This window comes from Polyodon spathula, chromosome 9 (assembly GCF_017654505.1).
Source record: "Polyodon spathula isolate WHYD16114869_AA chromosome 9, ASM1765450v1, whole genome shotgun sequence".
Lineage (NCBI taxonomy): Eukaryota > Metazoa > Chordata > Actinopteri > Acipenseriformes > Polyodontidae > Polyodon > Polyodon spathula.
In genome coordinates this window covers 5832428-5855464 of record NC_054542.1, presented here as the reverse complement: position 1 = coordinate 5855464, position 23037 = coordinate 5832428, and the positions used below count along the sequence as shown (strand labels likewise).

The following is a 23037-nucleotide window of genomic DNA, read 5'->3' as shown; positions in this document are numbered from 1 at the left end:
CAGTCTGCGCTGTGCAGAGCCTGCGTCTGTCTGTGGGTGGGAGGTGGCAATAGGTACACTTGCTTCACTTGTACTCACATGAAGGAGCTCCAGCACAGTATTTGCACGTTCAATTTCTTGTTCAGGGTGACTCAAGCATACCAGAAACCAGGTTCTTTTTTTCTGGGTCTTATACACATTGGTGTATAAGACCATTCCTTTAATGTATTACCTTGTTATACTTGCTACCTTAATGTTTTCTGGGTCTACTGTCTTTCTCTTAACCATTTTCAAAATGTGTTCCCTTATCTCTTTTGTCCTGACACCATAAATAATTGGATTGAAACAACATGGAAAAAGGAGGTACAATAGACTTATTAGAATATGAATGTCGGGGGCCATGGAGTTCCTGATTCTATATGCAAGATAGGAACACATAGCTAAGAGATATGTCACAAAAATGACAATCAAATGAGTGCCGCAGGTATGGACTGCTTTTTGACGAGCTTTTCCTGATGCAGATTTAAGCACTGCAAAGAAAATGTTAATATATGAATAGCAGATGCACAAAAGGTCGACACCTGGTATACAGAAAATGGTCACTAGTCCCATTATGCTGTTCTTCGTTGTTTCCCCACAAGCCAAACCAACTAGTACCATGTGTTCACAATAGAAATGTTCAATAACATTTGAAAAACAGAATGAAAGAGTACTAGCAAGGATGACAATGAGAGAAATTAGTAATACACTTCTTATCAGGAATGCAATAGATAGCTTATAGAAAGTAGAACTATTCATGTAATCATTATAGCGCAATGGGTTACATATGGCAACATAACGATCCAAAGCCATCATCAGAAGTATGGTTGATTCAAAGCAGCTTATCAAATGGATAAAAAACATTTGGGCAAGACAACCGCCCAGAGAAATGCCATTTAGGTTCAATAGAAGGTTAAGTAACATATTCGGGACAAATGTCATTGGTGCACTTAGATCCACAATTGCTATGGCAAAGATTAAAAAGTACATAGGGGAATGTAAACTTATTTGTGTTTTGATTACAAAAATGATTACAGAGTTTCCAACTATAGCCACTAGAAACATGAGAAAGAAAGGGATGAAAAGATAAGGCTTGTATTCAGAAAATCCTGGAAATCCAGTAAAAATGAAGTCAGTATAAGAATGGTTTCCTCCTGGTTTTTCTTGCATTGTGATTCCAGTGCTGTTGGCTTTAAACATGCCTGATACCTGTAAAACAAAATAACATTATAACTTCATATCTATCTATCTATCTATCTATATGTTGCCTGTATATGTGCAAAATTAAAGATCCTTTTTTCTTTTTTACAAAGCCAAACATTTAATAATGTAAGGTAGAAGGGCTGATATTTCTTTTCAAACACATCCCAATTCTGCCACCACTGTGAATGGATTTCCAGCACAGGGTTAGCCAGGTTATTTAGGAGAACTGATTCTGGAACCCTGCCAGTCGAATGTAATTTAAAGGTATAGGGACATATTTCAAGCATTTCTTTAAATAAGTCCTACTTTTTTTTTTAGATAAAGGAAAAACTCCTGCACATTTTTCATATTAATTAAACAATTAAAAGTCTTTATTTGTTTCTTATTTTGCAACATTAATTTTTCACTATAATTATACTTACCATGATTTAATGTGGTTTGCCATCCATTTTACCTCCCATTACCATCCTCTCTGTAATTCACTACACTTGCTTGACCTACTACACTTGTAATTGTACCATGGTACGCTGCCCCATGGCTATAATAGTTAGTATCATGTGTGCAAACCAGTATCTGTTTTCATTTTTTATATTTAAATTGTATTTTACTATATGTTTTTTATTTATTGCCCGCATTACATAAACAGCTTACACGTTCCAATCAATGTATATTATTGTATGTGCATTTTTGTTTCAGCAACTAACACAAATAATATCAATAATAATACTCACGCTATGTAAAAAGGAATCTCTTCTTCACTTTCCAGTTTGACTACACTGTTAGCCGACTCTTGACAATAACTGCCTTTAAATCCCTTTCCTATTCCCCAGAGGTGTGGCTCTCTGTTGATTCATTCTGCTGCTTAATTGGAGTTCAGATGCCCATTGCTTATTATAACCCTTAACTACATGTTATGAGAGCACAATGTTTAAAATACTCTACCTTTTTTCTTTTTACCTGTTCCAATAAGTAACACTCTAAACCTTACGCTGTTGAGGCAATGGACACTTTCCACACGCTGAGCAAAAGCAGTCAAGTCATACTATATGTTACACTGTGGGAGCACAAGGGTCAATGCAATGCTTCTTGTGGGCCCTTCGTCTTGTACAGTTGTCACTCCAGTGTAATGAGTCTCACCTCCTGTTGAAGTGAATTCAACATTTGCAATATATCATGTATAAAAACAAATTCCAATCCTGTATGGGTCTGTAACAGCTCACTGTCAAATATCCATGATTCAATTAATTTAGAAAGATTTTGGGAGTTCTGTTATTTATGTTTTTTTTTTTTTTTTTTTTTTTAAATAAACATTTGCTATTGTAACAAGTCAGAGTGTGCACTAACCCACATCTATGTTTGTTGTGGGTCCCTTTCCTAACACCACCAATGCAGCACTTGCAGCAGTAATAATTCTAGTCTAAACTCATTCTGGTCTCCTATAGTTAAACCTTGGCTGACAGCACATCTCAGGTGGAGCGTCTGGCTGTCAAGCCAATCCTTCTACTAGGGACAGTCCAGATGGGACATTAACGACCACTGTCAGACCTGCGACACCTGCACTGCCCGGAAAGGACCCCTGGGCCGGTTGTACACCCCACTCCAGTAGTACCAGGTCGGCGGACCTATAGAGAGGTTCACCGTGTATGTCTTCAGCAGGCTGCTGGGGTCATGCAGAATCGAACTATGACCTCCGGACTCAGGGGCTCCAGTTTAATGCGGCAGAGTTGGTCTGGGTCTACAGCCACTGTCTCATGCCTTGCCAGGTCCTGGAGTGGATTGGGGAGGTCACATATCAGGTGCAGATGCCACAGAGAGAGGGAAAAGTAGCCCTGCACCGGGACCGTCTGGTTCCCTACCTGGCAGGGGATCCGATGCAGAATGACACGGAGGCCATTGCCGATTCCCTCCTGCACCATTCTGGTTTGCCTGTTCTTGATAGCCCTCTGCACCACTGGGCTCTGGCCGTCTGTCGCCTGTGGCTGACAGGGTCCCACACAAGGGGGAAGACCAGGCCTGCAACTACGCCATTGACCACTGGGTCATTTTCGAGACTTTGTCCTTCCCTCGGGGATGAAGGATTAAGGGTGGCTTAAGGGATGGCATCCTGCTGGACTCTATGCTTGTCATGTCTTGTTTCGTGTTGCATCTATTGTACGGGAACAGGACAATCCATTAGCATAAGGGTAGTTAATGTGTGTGTGCATGCGTATGATGTGTGTGCCCGGTGGAGGGCTATCAGCTTGCATGCAAATCCTAGCCTACTGACTTGCAATTTGAGCTGTGTTATTAAACCAAGATACAGTAGCTTTGAACTGTGCCTGGCCGAGCTCTGTTCCATTGTGGATTGCTTCAGAGCCAGCAAGCCCCTGATACAAAAGGCAGCTTATATAGTCTAACAGATGATTTAGTGGTGAAACGAACAATCTTGGCCTTTTAACAGCAATTCATTTTACATAAAATACAGGTAATACAAAAATTAGGGCTTTTACCTATGTGCATATACATTTGTTAAATCATAAAAAAAATACAAATTGAACACCAACCCTAATCCTAACTCTCACCTGAACTGTAATGCACAATGAATCCATATCATAACCCTAATCTTAACACAGCTTTGGACTGTGCTTGGTTGACTTCTGTTCTGACCAATTATCAGTGGAGGTTTTTCATCAATCAGAATTCATTCTACTTTGATTCCTTGTTTTTTTAATGGGAAACATTTTCATTATGTTCATTGTTTTATTATATACATAGCAAATATGGTACTCAGTATTTGATTAATCATTCTAATTAAAATGAAAGAGAGTCTACAATCTCCAATTCACCTTTTCATTTCCCTTCTAGCTTCAGTTGACATTGGCTTTGTCACCGCATTTTTACCAAACATGATCCTAAACTTCATACTTGCTTTGAAATCAATATTATTTGTCTTACTTAAGTATTTTGTATTCATGAATTTGTCACAATGGAAACCACCATCGTGTTGGCCATGGCAATAGATCAGTGTGCAACGATATGTAATATTTTGTATTATTCAGAAATAATAAACAAATTAAAAAAACGAGTGCCCATAATATTATTATTATTTGGTGTTCTGAGAGAAACTTTAGCAGTTATGATAATAAACTTTCTTGCTAATAGATTGGTTCTCCAAAACGGTAATGTAATGAAACACTGTTATTGTGACCACTTGGCTGTGGTAAAATTGGCTTGGGCAGACACTTAACAGTATAGGGGGGTGTGACAGGATGACAGAGGGCTGAGGCTCAGAGACAATGTAAAGTCAAAAACTAAAGGTCTTTATTTAAACAAAATAATCAAATAAACAGGCACAAGGGCCAACAAAAAGAAGTTCAAAATAAATAATTTAACTTACAAAAGTAAATGGTCAGGTTCCCAGGTTCTTCAACACCAAACAATAAAACAAACAGGCCTCCTTTCTTCACAAACACAAAACTCCCCAAAACCAAGCAAACTCCCAAACAAAAAAAACACCTCCAGCCAGGCCCTCTCCCCTGGCTTTTATCCCCTGTGGCTGGAGCCCAATTAATCAATAATAATCATTCAATTAGAGCTCCAGCCACATTCTCACATGTTTTTCTGGCAGGGAGAAATTTAACCCCCTCCCTGCCAGTTCCAAACACATTCATATAGACGGGACAGTTCCCCGTCACAGGGGGTTGTAGTTTTTTCCACAGTGGAATCTGATCCAGTAGGAGCATAACTCTTTCCTATATTAGAATTATAAGGGCTGTGTTAGATATTGCTTCTGGTGTTGCCAGCCTAAAGGCATTTCATACATACACCACACTTGTCATTGTCATGAAGTTTTTTGCTATATTTCTGGTTCGACTTCCTTCATGATTTACAGAATAGGCAAATCCCTTTCTTACAATGTATGTATTTTAATTTTAATTGTTTACCGTATGAAAAGATAATTAATGCTGGAAGATGTCACTCAAGTTTGCACAACAGCCAAGAATAATGAAAACTGTTCACTGTTAATTAATAATCCAACATGCATTCGGATTGCTTCAGAATGCAGAATGACTGAGGGTAGAGCATTTCCCTTGTTTTATCTCACTAACACTTCTCCCTCTCTCAATATTGTGGTATCCCTGAATAATCATCCCATCTTGAAAAACATGCAAAATACTTTCATGAGTAATCAATTCAATAAGTGCAGAGATGCCCCACAGAATGTTATCCATTTATCACAAATGTAAGACATCTGGATGGGAAATGTTTTATTCCTTTTCCCCATCAAAAAATAGTTTTTTTGCATCGACTTCTATGATTTTCAACTTCTTGGTTGTTCTGCTCTTTTTAAGAAAACATTCAAGATGAAACATGCTGAGCTACCACTGTACTTGCAAGACAGCTTTCTCATGAAAACCCTTTTGCATGTATTTTCTAAAAGGTTTTGTAACGGGAGTGTCCTCTTATGTTTTGAAGTTTGATTTAATAAACATAAACAGAGAAATAATTCAGGTCACAAAGTGGTATTGCATTTTCTGATTGAATCTACCTCAAGGGATACTGTGTATGTAACAATGCCATACACTTTCATTTGATTCAGGCCCCAGCCTAATAAAATATTGAAGTAATCTTGACAAATACGCAACCTACTGGGTCAATAAATAAACCAAGGCATGTAGCTCAAGGAAATTAGCTCTTATTTGGAAGCAACACCCAGCCTTACACTCTGACGAGAGGCTCTGGGAAAGATCCTGCCCCTTTAGAGCAATGTTGCTAACTGGAGACAGCAACACAAAGGTAAGATAGAAGATTACTGAGTACAGCAAACTGAGGGGGAGACAGGGAGATAGACACACACACACACACACACGCACACACACACACACACACACACACACACACACAGCCACACACACCACTCGGAAGGTCCTAAAGAGAGTGCACTGTCCGAATTGCCACAATATATCAGCCATGTTTGGAAGATTTCTCTTTATATTAAATACTCCAGTGTTGTTATGCTTGTAGAAGGGAACAAGATGTGCCTACATGCAACATTGGAGACTGCAGAATATTCACTGACAAGCCTTTGGAGAAAATAAGGCCACTGTGTTATCATATAAATTCATTAAACTGTATAATGAGCACTACAGGTCATTAAGTTAGTTTTGCATTGGTTTTGTTTTTAGTTTTTCTCCACATCCTGTCATAACATGGGGTAGATTAAATCAAATGTCCTTACCTAATAATTTTTATTTTGATACAGAGCAATTGGTGGCATTGTGAATTGTTTTGGGGTGTGTCGTTTTAATATAATTTTCAAGCATTGTAAGAACCTGCATTATGTAACACGGGTCCTTTTTAAAGACAGTGTCAAAGCAGCTCTTATACAGATAATTTGAAGATTTGGGTTTTAAACAAAACAGCCATTGCATCATACCAAAGCACACGAAAACAACTATAGACCAGACCAATATGGTTTTTCAATATGTTCACATAGTTTGCCATGTATACCTTTTCTTAGGTACTGTATTGTATCCACCTCTTTTAAGCAGCACTGTATTATCCAGCACTGTTGTGGTCCCATGTGATGCTGGGTTAGACAGGTTTTATTATATACTCTTGGATGCTGCACATTCTGCAATTTTTACACTTGCTCATACTCTTTTGTTCAGTGACTTGAAGTATCATGTTTGACAGTATGTGTGCTTTTTTTATATAAACTTATCAAGTGTTTATTTATTTATTATTTGTTTTTATAACTGATTTTCACTTTCTTATTTTATTATTGGACCATTTCAACTGTAAGCTATATTTTCATCTTCAGCCATTGTTTGAGTGAAGTGCTGCAAAAAAAAAAAAGCATTCCCACCTGCTGTAGGCCTCTAAGGTCAGTTATTTGCAAACATACATATTATTATTAAAATCACAAATCACATTATTATACTTTTTTAACATTTGTGATTTAATGTCTGTATGACAAAGTTCAATTTGTATAGCAAACACTTGCTGTGCTGTGTTGCAGGCTTACTGTGTTCCTATATTCTTAAGCCAGCAACATTAACCCTCTATATTTTACTGTAAATGGGGTAGTGCCATTACCCCCATCTTACATAAATAACATACGGGGTTGAACTTTAGAGGTGTTTTATTGCTCAAGTAGAGAGGGACATATTCTAACAGTGTAAATGCAGTATTCCACATTTCTGTCTCTGCTTGTTATCTATATACATGAATCTATGCAATGCATTCAAGGAAAAAAGCCATCACATACTTTTATATTCAGCTTTCCTTTATTGCTTCTAATAATACTATTATACTTTAACTTTACCATTACATCCCAAGATTATTACATGTTCATACAATGCAGCCCCCCCCCCCCCCCCCAAGAAAAAAAAAAAAAAAAAACAGTAGATTTGGACAAATTTATGTTAGATCTTTACATTAACAACTTCTAAACAATTTTCACAATGACTTGCCTGATTTTTTTGGTTTGGAATCCATAAATAATGGGATTTACACTTGCTGGGCCAACTAAATACATAACACTTAACAGAGTGTGAACATCTGCAGGAATTGTATTGCTGGCCCTGTATGTTACAAATGATACACTGCCTGACAGGTAGAAGAAAAACATAACTATCAGGTGGGTGCTGCAGGTATGAAAAGCTTTCTGACGTACTTTTACAGATGCGGTTTTGATGACCACAGTTATGATCCTAATGTAAGAAGAAAGTTTACAACTAATATCAAACCCGACAATAGTGTAAGCCATTAACAACCCTGTTACGTTATTTATAGTGGTACTACCACAAGCCAAGGAAACAAGTGCCATTTCCTCACAGTAACACTGATTTATTATATTTGATCCACAGAAAGAGAGAGGATGAGCAAAGTAAATGTCTGTACTCGTGGAGTTCTGGAAATCCAATCAGTATAAACGTGGTGTGGGAAAGATTACTATGCCCTACAGATTCTTCTCGCGTGGCTGGGGATTGCTTACTGTTCAGTTTTACCTTGAAAGGGAAAATTGAAAAAGTAATTCATATGTGTAAAAGCAAACATGATCTGGTTATTATTGGTAAACCAAACTGACTTTTCAGAACAGACAGATACAGTAAGTGTACTTCAAGAGAGTAAAAATATTTAGTGCTTTGACAGACTGTATCTATATAGTTTTATATGCAGTGCATTTTAACTAAGTTTAAACAATCAAACAAACAAACAAAAAAAAAAAACACTGAACAACATTTTACACACAAGTTAAATCATTTGAGGCTGCTTTTAATGACCCTGATTAGCACTAATCTTGGATTATTATTAGGTAGTCCAGGATTACTGATAATTGGGGTTAGTGAAACCAACAGTGACTATATTAAATATACATTTACATATATAATCCACTTATACAAATCAGTCAACACATACTGTAGGGCATCATTTTAGTCAAATAGTTCTCCATAAAGTTAACTGGGTTGTCCAAAGAATTCTGTGCAGCAAAGCACTACTCAACCAATGACTTACACAGCAAACAAGAAAAGGTCAGTTTACCTACCATAAACCTGGTTCCCTGAAAGAGAAGATGGCCACCAACATCGTTATGGGATACACTCCTGTCTATTGGTAGGTCTCACTGAGATCTTTCTATCAAAGCTGCCGATGGGCCCTCTCCCCTCGGTGACCCCCTTGGTCCCGCCTCCCGAGGGTACTTAACCGTCACTCAGGGGAGACTCTGCTTCACTTACACAGCAACAAGAAAACTGTAACTTCCCAGGACCATTGGTTCATCTGCACAACAGTGTGTAAACACTGACTGTATCTGACTGTATCCATCCCTACCTTTCCCTCCCGGATACAGAGATACTGTATGTCATGTATTTGCCTCGTCTCGACTACTGCAACTCTCTATATGGTGGTCTCCCGGAGCGCACCATAAACAGACTGCATCTAGTTCAGAATGCCGCTGCCAGGATCCTTACCAGATGTAGAAAGCATGATCCCATCACAGGACTACTTTCAAAACTCTCCTGCTCACCTACAATGCCCTTCATCACACAAGTCCTGAGAACCTCCTCAACATGCTGACCCGCTACGTCCCTGCCCGCAAGCTGAGGTCCTGCGACTCTGGCCTGCTTGCTGTCCCCAAGGAAAAGTGCACCACACTTGGAGAACGCTTGTTTAGCTTCATGGCTCTGGCTCTTTCATGTATTATCTTTCTACTATTTCATGTATTATGCTATTATCATGTATTATGCATTTTTCACTGCATTTAATGTATTATGTATTTTTTTTTGTTTGTTTGTTTTTACTGTATATCATGTATTATGTATTTCTCTGTATTTAAAGTATTATAGATTTTCTTGTTGTTATTGCATCTTGTAAAGTGCTTTGTGATGGTGGTCCACTATGAAAACCGGTATATAAAAAAAAGCTGATTGATATATTGAACTAGAGTCTATCGTACTTACAGAAATATTATCCAGAAAGGCACACTCTTAAAATACCCTAAGAGTGCCTATGTTTAGAGCACTATGCACTATAGACAGAGAGAGAACATCATTTAATGGCTTAGTAGTAGAAACTCCATGTGTGGGAAGTGATGTTTTTAAATAATGTATGCATACAATCTGTGATTACATACATTATCCTATCATGATAACAAAAAACAATCACGTGACAAAATCTATAAAAATACATTTTTGTTTGTTTTTTATCAGTTGAAAATGTTGAGGTGTGGACTACAAAGGGTTGAAATGTTTTCTACCAACTGGAATAATGCAGGGTACAAACAGAGTGTGATGTACAGTGTGTACAGAGTGTGATGTACAATGTGATGTACAGTGTGTGCAGAGTGTGATGTACAGTGTGTGTACAGAGTGTGATGTAGTGTGTACAGAGTGTGATGTACAGTGTGTACAGAGTGTGATGTACAGTGTGTGTACAGAGTGTGATGTAGTGTGTACAGAGTGTGATGTACAGTGTGTAAAGAGTGTGATGTAGTGTGTACAGAGTGTGATGTACAGTGTGTGTACAGAGTGTGATGTACAGTGTGTGTACAGAGTGTGATGTACAGTGTGTACAGAGTGTGATGTACAGTGTGTGTACAGAGTGTGATGTACAGTGTGTGTACAGAGTGTGATGTACAGTGTGTACAGAGTGTGATGTAGTGTGTACAGAGTGTGATGTACAGTGTGTACAGAGTGTGATGTACAGTGTGTGTACAGAGTGTGATGTACAGTGTGTACAGAGTGTGATGTAGTGTGTACAGAGTGTGATGTAGTGTGTGCAGAGTGTGATGTAGTGTGTACAGAGTGTGATGTACAGTGTGTACAGAGTGTGATGTAGTGTGTACAGAGTGTGATGTACAGTGTGTGTACAGAGTGTGATGTACAGTGTGTGCAGAGTGTGATGTACAGTGTGTGTACAGAGTGTGATGTACAGTGTGTGCAGAGTGTGATGTACAGTGTGTACAGAGTGTGATGTACAGTGTGTACAGAGTGTGATGTACAGTGTGTGTACAGAGTGTGATGTACAGTGTGTGCAGAGTGTGATGTACATTGTGTACAGAGTGTGATGTACAGTGTGTACAGAGTGTGATGTACAGTGTGTGCAGAGTCTGATGTACAGTGTGTGTACAGAGTGTGATGTACAGTGTGTGCAGAGTGTGATGTACAGTGTGTGTACAGAGTGTGATGTACAGTGTGTGCAGAGTGTGATGTACAGTGTGTGCAGATTAGCTTCAGTCCTAATGGGCTAGTTATCTAATTGACCACCTGGGTGACTCTTGGTCTACATGCAGTTACATAATTGAAAGCAGCAATTGCTTGTGCTAAAATATGATGCCATGTAATCGACAATTGATCCTTTTCTGTGAACAACAACGGAAAAAAATACATAGAAGAAAAGTGTGGCCAGAATCATGTCTTTATCAGCTATTAAATCTGTTCATGAATGACTTTTTCAACAGCACACAAGTATTAACTATCATCACTCAGCTAAACAAGAACAGAAATATCTGTTTAATTTAAGGATGTTTTGTGTTATAGTTCACAACTAACCTAAAACATGTTTTCACTCTGTCTTTATTCCTCAATAGCCCAAAAACATAGTCCTTCGCACAACATAGCCCACAATGTTCAAATTGAAACAGGTTTGTCTTGCCCAGTGGAAGGTTTCTGTGACTGGGGCACTGTAGTGGGTCTGTTGTTTATGTTGCATACATGTGTGGACTCGAGCCGCATGCTTGATCTGCCCTGGCTCTCAGGAGGGTTTCTATGGACCTGTGGATCAACGCACTTTAACATTTTATAACATTTTTTATATACAGCTTCAGAAGGAGGGTTGCAGTATGTTCAGTTTGAGTGTGAGAAAGACAGAGAATGGATAAAGGCTACTTTACATTGGATTGTATTGGATTTGTAGCCCACTAATGTTTGTGTATTTATCTACGAAGTATATTAGAATTTGTTATAGTACAAATGAACAGTTTTACAAATGTGCAAATATTTTACGCTGACTTCATTAAGTCATTTGCACTTTATTGAGAAACATAGCACATTTACATTACTGTTTTTGCAAATACTGAACAGAAACTGTGATATTGGTTTCATACATTGCTGTCATACAATATATTTTTTTTAAAAATCAGTTTAGAAATCTGATATTTTAATAAGAATTGACAATGATCAAACATCAGCAGTGTTGTCGTTTTCTTCAAAACTATGAGGTATATACTGTAAAAGTTAAAACCAATTTATTCCCTAAGAAAAAAGAAAAGAAAAAAGTAGAAAATAGAAACTGTAAAAGGTTCAAATGCTAAAAGATTATATTATTGTGTCTTCAGTTTGTATTTCCACTGTAGTATCAGAGCCAAAAAAGAACCCTGTTTATGGTGAAATTGATGTCAAGACAAGTTTTTTTTTTTTTTTTTTTTTTTTGTTTTTGTTTTTTAGTGGTTCTTTGAGGGGTAGAAACAAATTTAAACATCAAAGTTTTTAAGAAGTAAGCACTCTTTGTTGGCTCACACTGTTTAAGCCAATCTTCAGACTAGGTATTGTAGTACTGACCACCAGTGACACTACACAGGTTATACACGTTCAAGCAATTGTGCAGCTCTTTCATTTCAGATTAAGGAGTGATTCAGTCTGCAGTCTGCGCTGTGCAGAGCCTGCGTCTGTCTGTGGGTGGGAGGTGGCAATAGGTACACTTGCTTCACTTGTACTCACATGAAGGAGCTCCAGCACAGTATTTGCACGTTCAATTTCTTGTTCAGGGTGACTCAAGCATACCAGAAACCAGGTTCTTTTTTTCTGGGTCTTATACACTTTGGTTAAAACAATAATAGTGTCCCTTTTCCTTTAATGTATTACCTTGTTATACTTGCTACCTTAATGTTTTCTGGGCCTATTTTCTTTCCATTAACCATTTTCAAAATTTGTTCCCTTATCTCTTTTGTCCTGACACCATAAATAATTGGATTGAAACAACATGGAAAAAGGAGGTACACTAGACTTACTAGAATATGAACGTCGGGGGCCATGGAGTTCCTGATTCTATATGCAAAAAATGAACAGAAAGCTAAGAGATATGTCACAAAAATGACAATCAAATGAGTGCCGCAGGTATGGACTGCTTTTTGACGTGCTTTTCCTGATGCAGATTTAAGCACTGCAAAGAAAATGTTAATATATGAATAGCAGATGCACAAAAGGTCGACACCTGGTATACAGAAAATGGTCACTAGTCCCATTATGCTGTTCTTGGTTGTTTCCCCACAAGCCAAACCAACTAGTGCCATGTGTTCACAACAGAAATGTTCAATAACATTTGAAAAACAGAATGAAAGAGTACTAGCAAGGATGACAATGAGAGACATGAATAATCCATTTCTTATCAGAAATACAACAGATAGCTTATAGAAAGTAGAACTATTCATGTAATCATTATAGCGCAATGGGTTACATATGGCAACATAACGATCCCAAGCCATCACCAGAAGTATGGTTGATTCAAAGGAGCTTATGAAATGGATAAGAAACATTTGGACAAGACAACCACAAAGAGAAATGCCATTTAGTTTCAATACAAGGTTAAGGAATATATTCGGGACAAATGTTATTGGTGAACTTAGATCCACAATTGCTATGGCAAAGATTAAAAAGTACATGGGGGAATGTAAACTTGGTTGTGTTTTGATTACAAAAATGATTACAGAGTTTCCAACTACAGCCACTAGAAACATGAAAAAGATAGTAATGAAAAGAAAAGGCTTGTATTCAGAAAATCCTAGAAATCCAGTAAAAATGAAGTCAGTATAAGAATGGTTTCCTATCGGTTTTTCTTGCATTGTGATTCCAGTGCTGTTGGCTTTAAACATGCCTGATACCTGTAAAACAAAATAACTTATAGCTTCATATCTATCTATCTATCTATCTATCTCTATCTATCTATCTATCTATCTATCTATCTATCTATCTATCTATCTATATATATATATATATATATATATATATATATATATATAGATATAGATAGATAGATAGATAGATAGATAGATAGATAGATAATGTTGTCTGTTTATTTAAAAGTAAAGAACCTGTTTCTTTTTTACAAATCAAAACACTTTATTTTAGTAAAACACCACCACATTTAATAATGTAAAGTAGAATGGCTGATCTTTCTTTTCTTTTCAAATACTTATATAGCTGCCACCACTGTGAATGGATTTCCAGCACAGGGTTAGTCAGGTTATTTAGGAGAATTGATTCTGGAACCCTGCCAGTCAAATGCAATTTAAAGGTATAGGGACATATTTCAGACATTTTCTCCATTCTTTAAATGAGTCCTAAATAAAAACTTCTGACCATTTTACAAACTAATAAAACAAAAGGTCTTTATTTTTATCTTAGGTTGTAACATTAACTTTTCCCCATAATTATATTTACCATGCTTTAATGTAGTTTTCCATCCATTGTACCTTCCCTTACCATACCTCTCTGTAATTCACTACACTTGCTTGACCTTGTCCTCTACTACAGTTGTAATTGTACCATTGTACCATGCTGCCCCATGGCTATAATAGTTAGTATCATGTGTGAACCAGTAGCTCTTTTCATTTATTATATTTAAATTACATTTTACTATATGTTTTATATTTTTTGCCCACATTACATAAACAGCTCACACGTTCCAATCAATGTATATTATTGTATGTGCATTTTTGTTTCAGCAACTAACACAAATAATATCAATAATAATACTTACACTATGTAAAAAGGAATCCCTTCTTCTCTCTTCAGTTTGACCTCACTGTTAGTCGACTCTTGACAATAACTGCCTTTAAATCCCTTTCCTATTCCTCAGTGGTGTGGTTTATTGGTGATTCATTCTGCTTCTTAATTGGAGCTCAGACGCCCAGTGCTTAATGTTCCCCTTAAGTACATGTTATGAGATCAGAATGTTTAAAACACCCTTTCTTCTTTGTACCTGTTTCAATAAATAACTCTCTAAAGCTTGCATTGTTGGGCCAATGGCCACTTTCCACACACTGAGCTAAAGCAGCCAAGTCATACTTTATATTACACTGATGGAGCTCAAGGGTCAATGCAATGCTTCTTGTGGGCCCTTTGTCTTGTACAGTTGTCTTCAGAATGAAATTAGTCAGTCTCACCTCCTGTTGAAGTGAATTCAACATTTGCAATATATAATTGTGGCAAAGTGCCCTGCCCCTGGGCTATTTATTTGTGTTCTATGTTATGTGTAGTGTGTTAGTGTTGATGTATAGTCATCGGTACACAGGATATAAATGGGTCTGTGTAACACAAGTGTTTAAAGTGTATATTTGTATTTAGGCACCAGGATTGCACAGCACTTCACCTGCAAATAAAATGTAATAATATGTGAGCATGGGGAATTGCACTTTATTAATTCACATGCAGTTGTACCGCGACTCAAATTTAATGATTGATTAGTAATCAAGTCTCTGTACAGCTGCATAAAAACTGCATGTTTTCACTCACTCAGGGTTGTGTGTTCGGTGAGTGGAGAACGGGATTTGAGACAGAGGTTATAATAATAATAATAATAATAATAATAATAATAATAATAATAATAATAATAATAATTAAAACAAACTCCACCGCTCTGTTGTTTATTTCCTGGTTCCTGGTTTCTGGTCTGACGTCACCCACTGCAGCCGTCTTTGTGACAATCATGTATAAAAACAAATTTCAATCCTGCATGGGTCTGTAAAAGCTCTCTGTCAAATATCCGTGATTCAATTAATTTTGAAAAATTTTGGAAGTTCTGTTATTTATTTATTTTTTTTAAATTAAATATCTGCTATTGTAATAAGTCAGAGTGTGCACTAACCCACACCTATGTTGGTTGTGGATCCCTTTCCTAACACCACCAATGCAGCACTTGCAGTAGTATTTCTTCTAGTCTAAACTCATTCTGGACTCCTACAGTTAAACCTCGGCTGACAGCAAAAATCAAGGTCACTAGTCTTATATTTTAAAGATTATCACTAATATCATTCTTCACAACCATTATTATTATCACAATCATCATCATTATTCTCAATCACAATCATTATTCAATCATAATTACATTTACCCCCATCGTCACCATTATGTTCTCTTTGGGCTTTTAATAACGAGTTGCCCTTCTAAGCCAATGGTGACCCCGTAAACCCTGTGTCCCTTCTTGGGGCTCCTCTGCAGAGGGCAGGCCATGCGGCGGTCAAGTCTTTCAAACCTTGTTTGTTCCATGAAGTCACAATATGGGAATGATGGCTCTGGCAGCTACGGCTGGACTGAAGGCAGCAACACTCCTGCTTGTTAGTCCCATGACATCAGAGAATGTGAGTGACGACTTCGGCAGCAACAGCTGGATTGAAGGCAGAAACTCCTCAAGTGGAGAAACTCCTCAACTCCTCAACTCCTCAGGCTCTGGGGGCTAGAGCTCCTCCTCTCTCTTCCGACGCTTGGCAGGACGCACCTCCCTCATTGGACCGGGCTCCTGCCGCTCAGGCATTCGGGCTGGACACTCCTCCCTCCCAGTCCTTCAGATACAAAGCTCCACCCTCTCTGACGCTCAGGTTGAAGCTGGTGGTCATTGGCTTGCTCCTGCTCCCCCCCCCCAAAAAAAAAAATCAGATGTTTGCTCCTCCATGTCTCTCTGTCGCGGGTTGATCTTGCATTGCTCAGGATACAGCAATCCCTTTCTGATACCACATTGTGGTAGTGTCCTGGTATACTTGCCTCAAGCGGCACAGGATTTAATTAATAAACACAAACAAAAAGTATACAATAATGTCACGTGACATTACCAGTAATGATAGTGCACAGAGGATGATACAAGGCTTCACAAACACTAAAAATAAAACACAATATGACAAATTATAAATCAAAGGTAACGTGAAAATGGCTCACCTTGCAGCAGCCCCAATCACAGCGATCGCTATGTTTTTATATTGACGCTCCGCTGAGACACGCCCACCTGCCTGTTGGAACAGCCGATTGCTTTCAGCTGCTGCTCCATGCAGACACGTAATCATCCTCGACAGAGCGCCACAGCAGTTAAACAATTAAATCAATTTATTTACAACAATTAACCCAAAAATATATAATAAAACAACATATTTCCCATGTGCTGGGCTTCCACCCTGCCACAGACACCCACCTGCCTCTGGTCCTGCTGGCATGTCGCTCTGCTGTGCAGGACTCGACTGCATGCACTCCAACCCTGCTAGTGCTGGGGTGTGAGCTCCACAAACCGGATGAAATGGTTTTCAGCCACCCCACGGATGCCCCTGAATATGCCAGGAGGCTGCAAGACCGACTTTACTTGGGACCAGCTGCAGGCTGCTGAGGTCAGGCAGAAGCGGAACTACGACCTCCAGACTCATGGATGCCAGTTTAATGCCAGAGAGCTGGTCTGGGTCTACAGCCCCAGGAGGAAGAGGGGGCGTTGCCCCAAGATGGACAGCCACTGTCTCAGGCCTTGCCAGGTCCTGGAGCGGATCGGGGAAGTCGTATATTAGGTGCAGATGCCACGGAGAGGGCGCAAGGTGGCCCTGGGAGGGGATCCGGTGCAGAATGACCCAGAGACTATTAACGGTTCCCTCCTGCCCCATCCTGGTTCACCTGTTCCTGATAACCCCTTGCCTGAGGCATCTGCAGCACTGGGCTCTGACTGTCCATCCCCTGTGGCTGACAGGACCAACACAAGAGGGAAGACCACCAGATCTTTTTCAAGACTTTGTCCTTCCCTCGTGGACAGGGGCTAAGGGGGGGTGGGGGGGGGGGAGGGTCTATGTAAGGACCCAGGCGATGGCATCCTGCTGGACTCTGTGTTTGTCTTGTGTTGTTTCGTGTTACATGTATTTTATGGGAACAGGGCATGGGGTGTGTGCGTGTATGGTGGGCGGAACCCTCCACCGAGGCTATATGTAGGGGGGGGTCAAGCCGCAAGCAGGAGAAGGTGCGCAGACTTGAGAGTGAGTGGTTGTGCATGACTGTGAGGGACAGAGTAATAGGCTGAAAGTGATGGCCTGATCTTGGAAGCAGTAAAAAGAACCCTGAAGAAAGTCTGGAGTGTGCAGTAAAGAAGGAAGAGTGAGAGCGCGGAGAGAGCAGGAACAACAGAGAGAGAAAGTGAGAGTGGGTAGAAGAAATAAGATAACAGTGAGTAATGGAGTGTGAGACAATGACAGAGAGAGTGAGGGATTTAGTTATTTTATTATTTTTGGCGTGAACCCTGGCCCAACAGGTATTCACTGTTATTTTATTTAGTTCTATTAATAAAAATGCCAAGTTTGGAATCCCATCTGGTCTCCCGAATCCTGTTTCACTCGTAGACACGACAAGAGCGTCTGCAACAATATTTTATTACAGTAGATACAAAAGCAAGAACAAAAGTAATTTCTGTTGGTTTGACATCATCTGATTCTATGCTGGCTTTTTCTTCCTTTAGGAGACTTTGTGCATTGGGGAATAAATGTACGCATCTGAATAGTAGAAGAACAACTTCTGGTAATTGGTCCAGCTGTGGCCACTAGCAATCCATCAGGGCAGTGTGTGTGTGTCCAGCAGGTCGAACTTAGAGCTTGTTGTTAATCAACTCTGCTGTGACTGTAGAACAACAGCTCATTAGCTGTAGCTAGTATACTAGGTCCCCTGCCATTGAACCTTATTGCAAAACATAACTGCTACATCTTCAGCAAAACCCACGGCTAGCTCATCACTTTAAACATGTTTTGGATGTTTTTTTTTTCAGAAATACATGTTGTTTAAAATTCTCTTGCAATTTCAAATAGCCAGCAGTAAACTGTATGAAGCATTTTAATTTATAATTGTCCTCTGAGATTAATAATCCTATAAACCTCAATTACTTTTTTTAATTTTTTTTGCTTCAAACCAATTACTTACAAAAGATCATACACCTCATAAACTATTTCTAAAGTTTGACTGTAATGCAGCATTTTTGGATGGAAGTTAGAGATTCAATTCTAAATTGGTGTTTTTCATCAGGTTTACCATTTGTGTTAATAAAACTTGTTCTGTATCATAGGGCTCAGAAGGCTTTTAGCAAATAGATTTCTTCAATACATACAGTTGCTGAAAGGGGCCACAAGCTTGCCTTCAGCTGCTCAGATACTGGTGTCTCAGAAGTATTACAGTAAGTGATTCGGGGGGGCTATCACTTTGTTAGCACTTAGTCTCTGTAAATCTCTAACTTTATACAAAAGCCTGACTCCCCACTTTTCACCTGGGTCTGTGAAAGACTAATCCAGGTACTGGCTATTATAAGTGATCTGAATGTAATGAAAGGCACTATACATTAAAATAATATAATGATGCTTTAATATAAACATATGCATATCTTAAATATGATTTTGTAGCACATTGTTGTTCACATGTTGATTAAACACTAATCCACACCCTAAACCTAACCTGAGCAGCAGAGTATACTGACTTGCAATTTGAGCTGTGTCATTAAACCAAGATACAGTTGCTTCGGACTGTGCCTGGCTGAGCTCTGTTCCATTGTGGATTGCTTCAGAGCCAGCAGGCCCCTAATACAACAGTCAGTTTGCTGCTAATGCAGATAGTGTAACAGATGATTTAGGGGTGAAACGAACACAATCTTGGCCCTTTAACAGCAATTTATTTTACATAACCCTTATAAAAAAAACACATTTTTTGTAAAGTATGATCCTATGATGATATTTTTTATATGTATAGATATAAGCGATATATTTTAAATATGCTTTAGTCTGTAATCCATATATGTATGTATTTATATATATATATATATATATATATATATATATATATATATATATATATATATATATATATATATATATATATAAACATAAACATAAATAATTCAGGTTAAAAAGTGATATCCCTCAAGGGATACTGTGTATATAACAGTGCCATACACTTTCATTTGATTCAGGCCCTATCCTAATAAAATATTGTAGCAATCTTGACAAGTACGCCACCTAGCGGGTCAATAAATAAACCAAGGCATGTAGCTCAAGGAAATTAACTCTTATTTGGCAGCAACCCCCAGCCTTACACTCTGACGAGAGGCTCTGGGAAAGATCCTGCCCCTTTAGAGCAATGTTGCTAACTGGAGACAGCAACGCAAAGGCAAGATAGAAGATTACTGAGTACAGCGAACTGAGGGGGAGCCAGGGAGAGAGAGAGAGACACACACACACACACACACACACACACACACACACACACAGCCCTCGGAAGGCCCTAAAGAGAGTGCACTGTCCGAATTGACACAATAAATCAGCCATGTTTGGAAGATTTCTCTTTATATTAAATACTCCAGTGTTGTTATGCTTGTAGAAGGGAACAAGATGTGCCTACATGCAACATTGGAGACTGCAGAATATTCACTGACAAGCCTTTGGAGAAAATAAGGCCACTGTGTTATCATATAAAGTCATTAAACTGTATAATGCGCACTACAGGTCATTAAGTTAGTTTTGCATTGGTTTTGTTTTTAGTTTTTCTCCACATCCTGTCATAACATGGGGTAGATTAAATCAAATGTCCTTACCTAATAATTTTTATTTTGATACAGAGCAATTGGTGGCATTGTGAATTGTTTTGGGGTGTGTCGTTTTAATGTAATTTTCAAGCATTGTAAGAACCTGCATTATGTAACGCGGGTCCTATTTAAAGACAGTGTCAAAGCAGCTCTTATACAGATAATTTGAAGATTTGGGTTTTAAACAAAACAGCCATTGCATCATACCAAAGCACACGAAAACAACTATAGACCAGACCAATATGGTTTTTCAATATGTTCACATAGTTAGCCATTTATACCTTTTCTTAGGTACTGTATTGTATCCACCTCTTTTTATCAGCACTGTATTATCCAGCACTGTTGTGGTCCCATGTGATGCTGGGTTAGACAGGTTTTATTATATACTCTTGGATGCTGCACATTCTGCAATTTTTACACATGCCCATGATCTGTTGTTCAGTGATTGCAAGTATCATGTTTGACAGTTTGTGTGCTTTTTTATATAAACATATCAAGAGTTTATTTATCTATTATTGTTTTTATAACCAATATTTTAATTTTCTTATTTTATTATTGGACCATTTCAACTGTAAGCTATATTTTCATCTTCAGCCATTGTTTGAGTGAAGTGCTGCAAAAACAAAAAAACAAAACAAAACAAGAAAGCCATTTATATAACAACATGAATTAAGAAAAACAACATTCCAACCTATATGTATCTATATGTAATCTATATGTACCATATCTTTAACTTGAACGATAATAATAATTAGAAAACAAAAACAGCCAGGAAAACAAGTGTATATCTCTATTCAAATCTTCATAGTTTTTACAGTAACGAAGAGCCCTGTTTCCCGTTTGAAGTTGTGTTTGTTTGACGTTTTGTAAGTGTGTGGGTGTGTAACTTTGAGATTCCTCTGTACACAAAATACAGAACAGCTTCCTTAACAGTTCTCTTAATTTACAGCTTTAATATAAACATATTAGCATATTGTTTTGGTGCAGACTACTGCTACAGCTTCATATCATATTGGGATACTACAATGCTGGAAAACAGAGCTGAACAAGATGACATACACAGAGGCAGAAGCTGAGTAAAAGTAAATTTAGAATGGGAGGCAGAAAGCACTTATATAAATGCATGGAACTGCATACTAGGTAAAGTAGTCACATCTAAAACATTGGGAACATAACAAAAAGACTAAACGTTATCATATTAAATTAGATCACCTTAAAATGTGTAGAAACCATGGCAACTAATCATATACAGCATATTTATCATCGGTCAGTTTACAAATTCAAGTCTACTTTGCCGGGATGCAGTGCTTTTTAAACTGAGGGAGGTGGCTTGGAGTAAATTCATGGGGGGGGGGGGGGGGGGGGGGGGGATTTTGGCAGTGATTTAATGTCAGTGTGACAAAGTTCAATTTGTATAGCAAACACTTGCTGTGCCAGGTTGCAGCCTTACTGTGTTCCTATAATCTTAAGCCAGTGTGACAGGATGACAAAGGGCTGAGGCTCAGAGACAATGTAAAGTCAAAAATAGTTATTTATTAAATAAAATAATCAAATAAACAGGCACAAGGATCACCAAAAAGTTCAAACACAAATAAGTAAACTTACAAAATAAACGGTCAGGTTCCAAGTCTTTTAAAGCAAAAACACTCCTTTCTTCCAAAACACAAAAACTCTTCAACACAAAACAAACTCCCAAACAGAAAAAACATCTCCTCCAGCCAGGGCCTCTCCCCTGGCTTTTATCCCCTGTGGCTAGAGCCCAATTAATAATTACTAATTATTCAATTAGAGCCTCCAGCCACACTCACATGTTTTCCTGGCAGGGAGGAATTTAACCCCCTCCCTGCCAGTTCCAAACACATTCATATAGACGGGGCAGTTCCCCCTCACATATCCCCCCCCCCTTGTACCAAGCACACATGGACCCCAACGGCCACCTCCCCCCTCAAGTCCCAAAGTTCTTTGTCTGGTACTGGGATGGGGAGACGTCTGTGTTCCATGGGGGCGGCCAAGGTGGAATATCTTTTCCCCCCCCCATCTGGCGTCCTCCCAGCGGGACTGAACCCTCGTGACCGGGCTCCCTCTGGTGGCGGAGGCAGGAACGGTGGCCCGGCTCCCTCTGGTGGGAGAGGCGGGAACGGCTTGTATTCTTTCCCTGCGGGTCCCTTCAGCCCTGGGCCTGTGGGCTTCCTCTTCTCGGGCCATGGACGCACTGACTCCTCCCGCTCGGGCTGTGGACACACCGACTCCTCCCGCTCGGGCTCCTCCCTCTCTGGGAGCGCGCGGCTCCTCCCTCTCTGGGCTCTGGGAGCGCGCGGCTCCTCCCTCTCTGGGCTCTGGGAGCGCGCGGCTCCTCCCTCATTTCTTCAAGGATGGGGGATCTCCCCCATGTCTATTGCCAGGTATGCCAGGACCATGATGAATATTTCCTGGAGGGACCCCGGGTGATGTTCTCTCTCTCACCTCTCCCCATCTCGATGCCACAGCGTGTTGATGGCAACGGGAAGGTCGTGGAAGAGGTCTGCTCCGGGGTGCACCAACCACTCCCAGATCTCCCGTGATGGTGGTGAAGGTGGTGTTGGTGGGGTGGCTGCCGAGGACGGGGTTGGTAGCTGCTCCTGGTCTGGGTTGTGGGGGCATCCTGCCAGCTGTGGCCATCCAGCTCACAGCACCCACACCAGTCAGCTAATGGCCCATCCGGACAGGACCTCCACCGGTGGTCTTCCTTCCTGCACCAGGTGCACCACAGGAACAAGCTTG

The 23037-nt window shown here is 39.3% G+C and overlaps 2 protein-coding genes across 2 annotated transcripts; both read right to left on the bottom strand.

Moving 5' to 3' along the window:
• Window positions 1-207: 207 nt before the first annotated feature.
• Window positions 208-1188, bottom strand: LOC121321241 (olfactory receptor 52K1-like). Its single transcript, XM_041260141.1, has one exon. The coding sequence runs from the start codon at window positions 1186-1188 to the stop codon at window positions 208-210; it is 981 nt and encodes a 326-aa protein (XP_041116075.1).
• A 1682-nt stretch (window positions 1189-2870) lies between these two features.
• On the bottom strand, window positions 2871-13543 carry LOC121321240 (putative olfactory receptor 52P1). The gene is made up of 3 exons (XM_041260139.1): window positions 12567-13543; window positions 7799-7940; window positions 2871-3200 (listed from the first exon to the last, which is right to left on the bottom strand). The coding sequence occupies exons 1-3, from the start codon at window positions 13541-13543 to the stop codon at window positions 2871-2873; spliced, it is 1449 nt and encodes a 482-aa protein (XP_041116073.1).
• Window positions 13544-23037: the final 9494 nt, after the last annotated feature.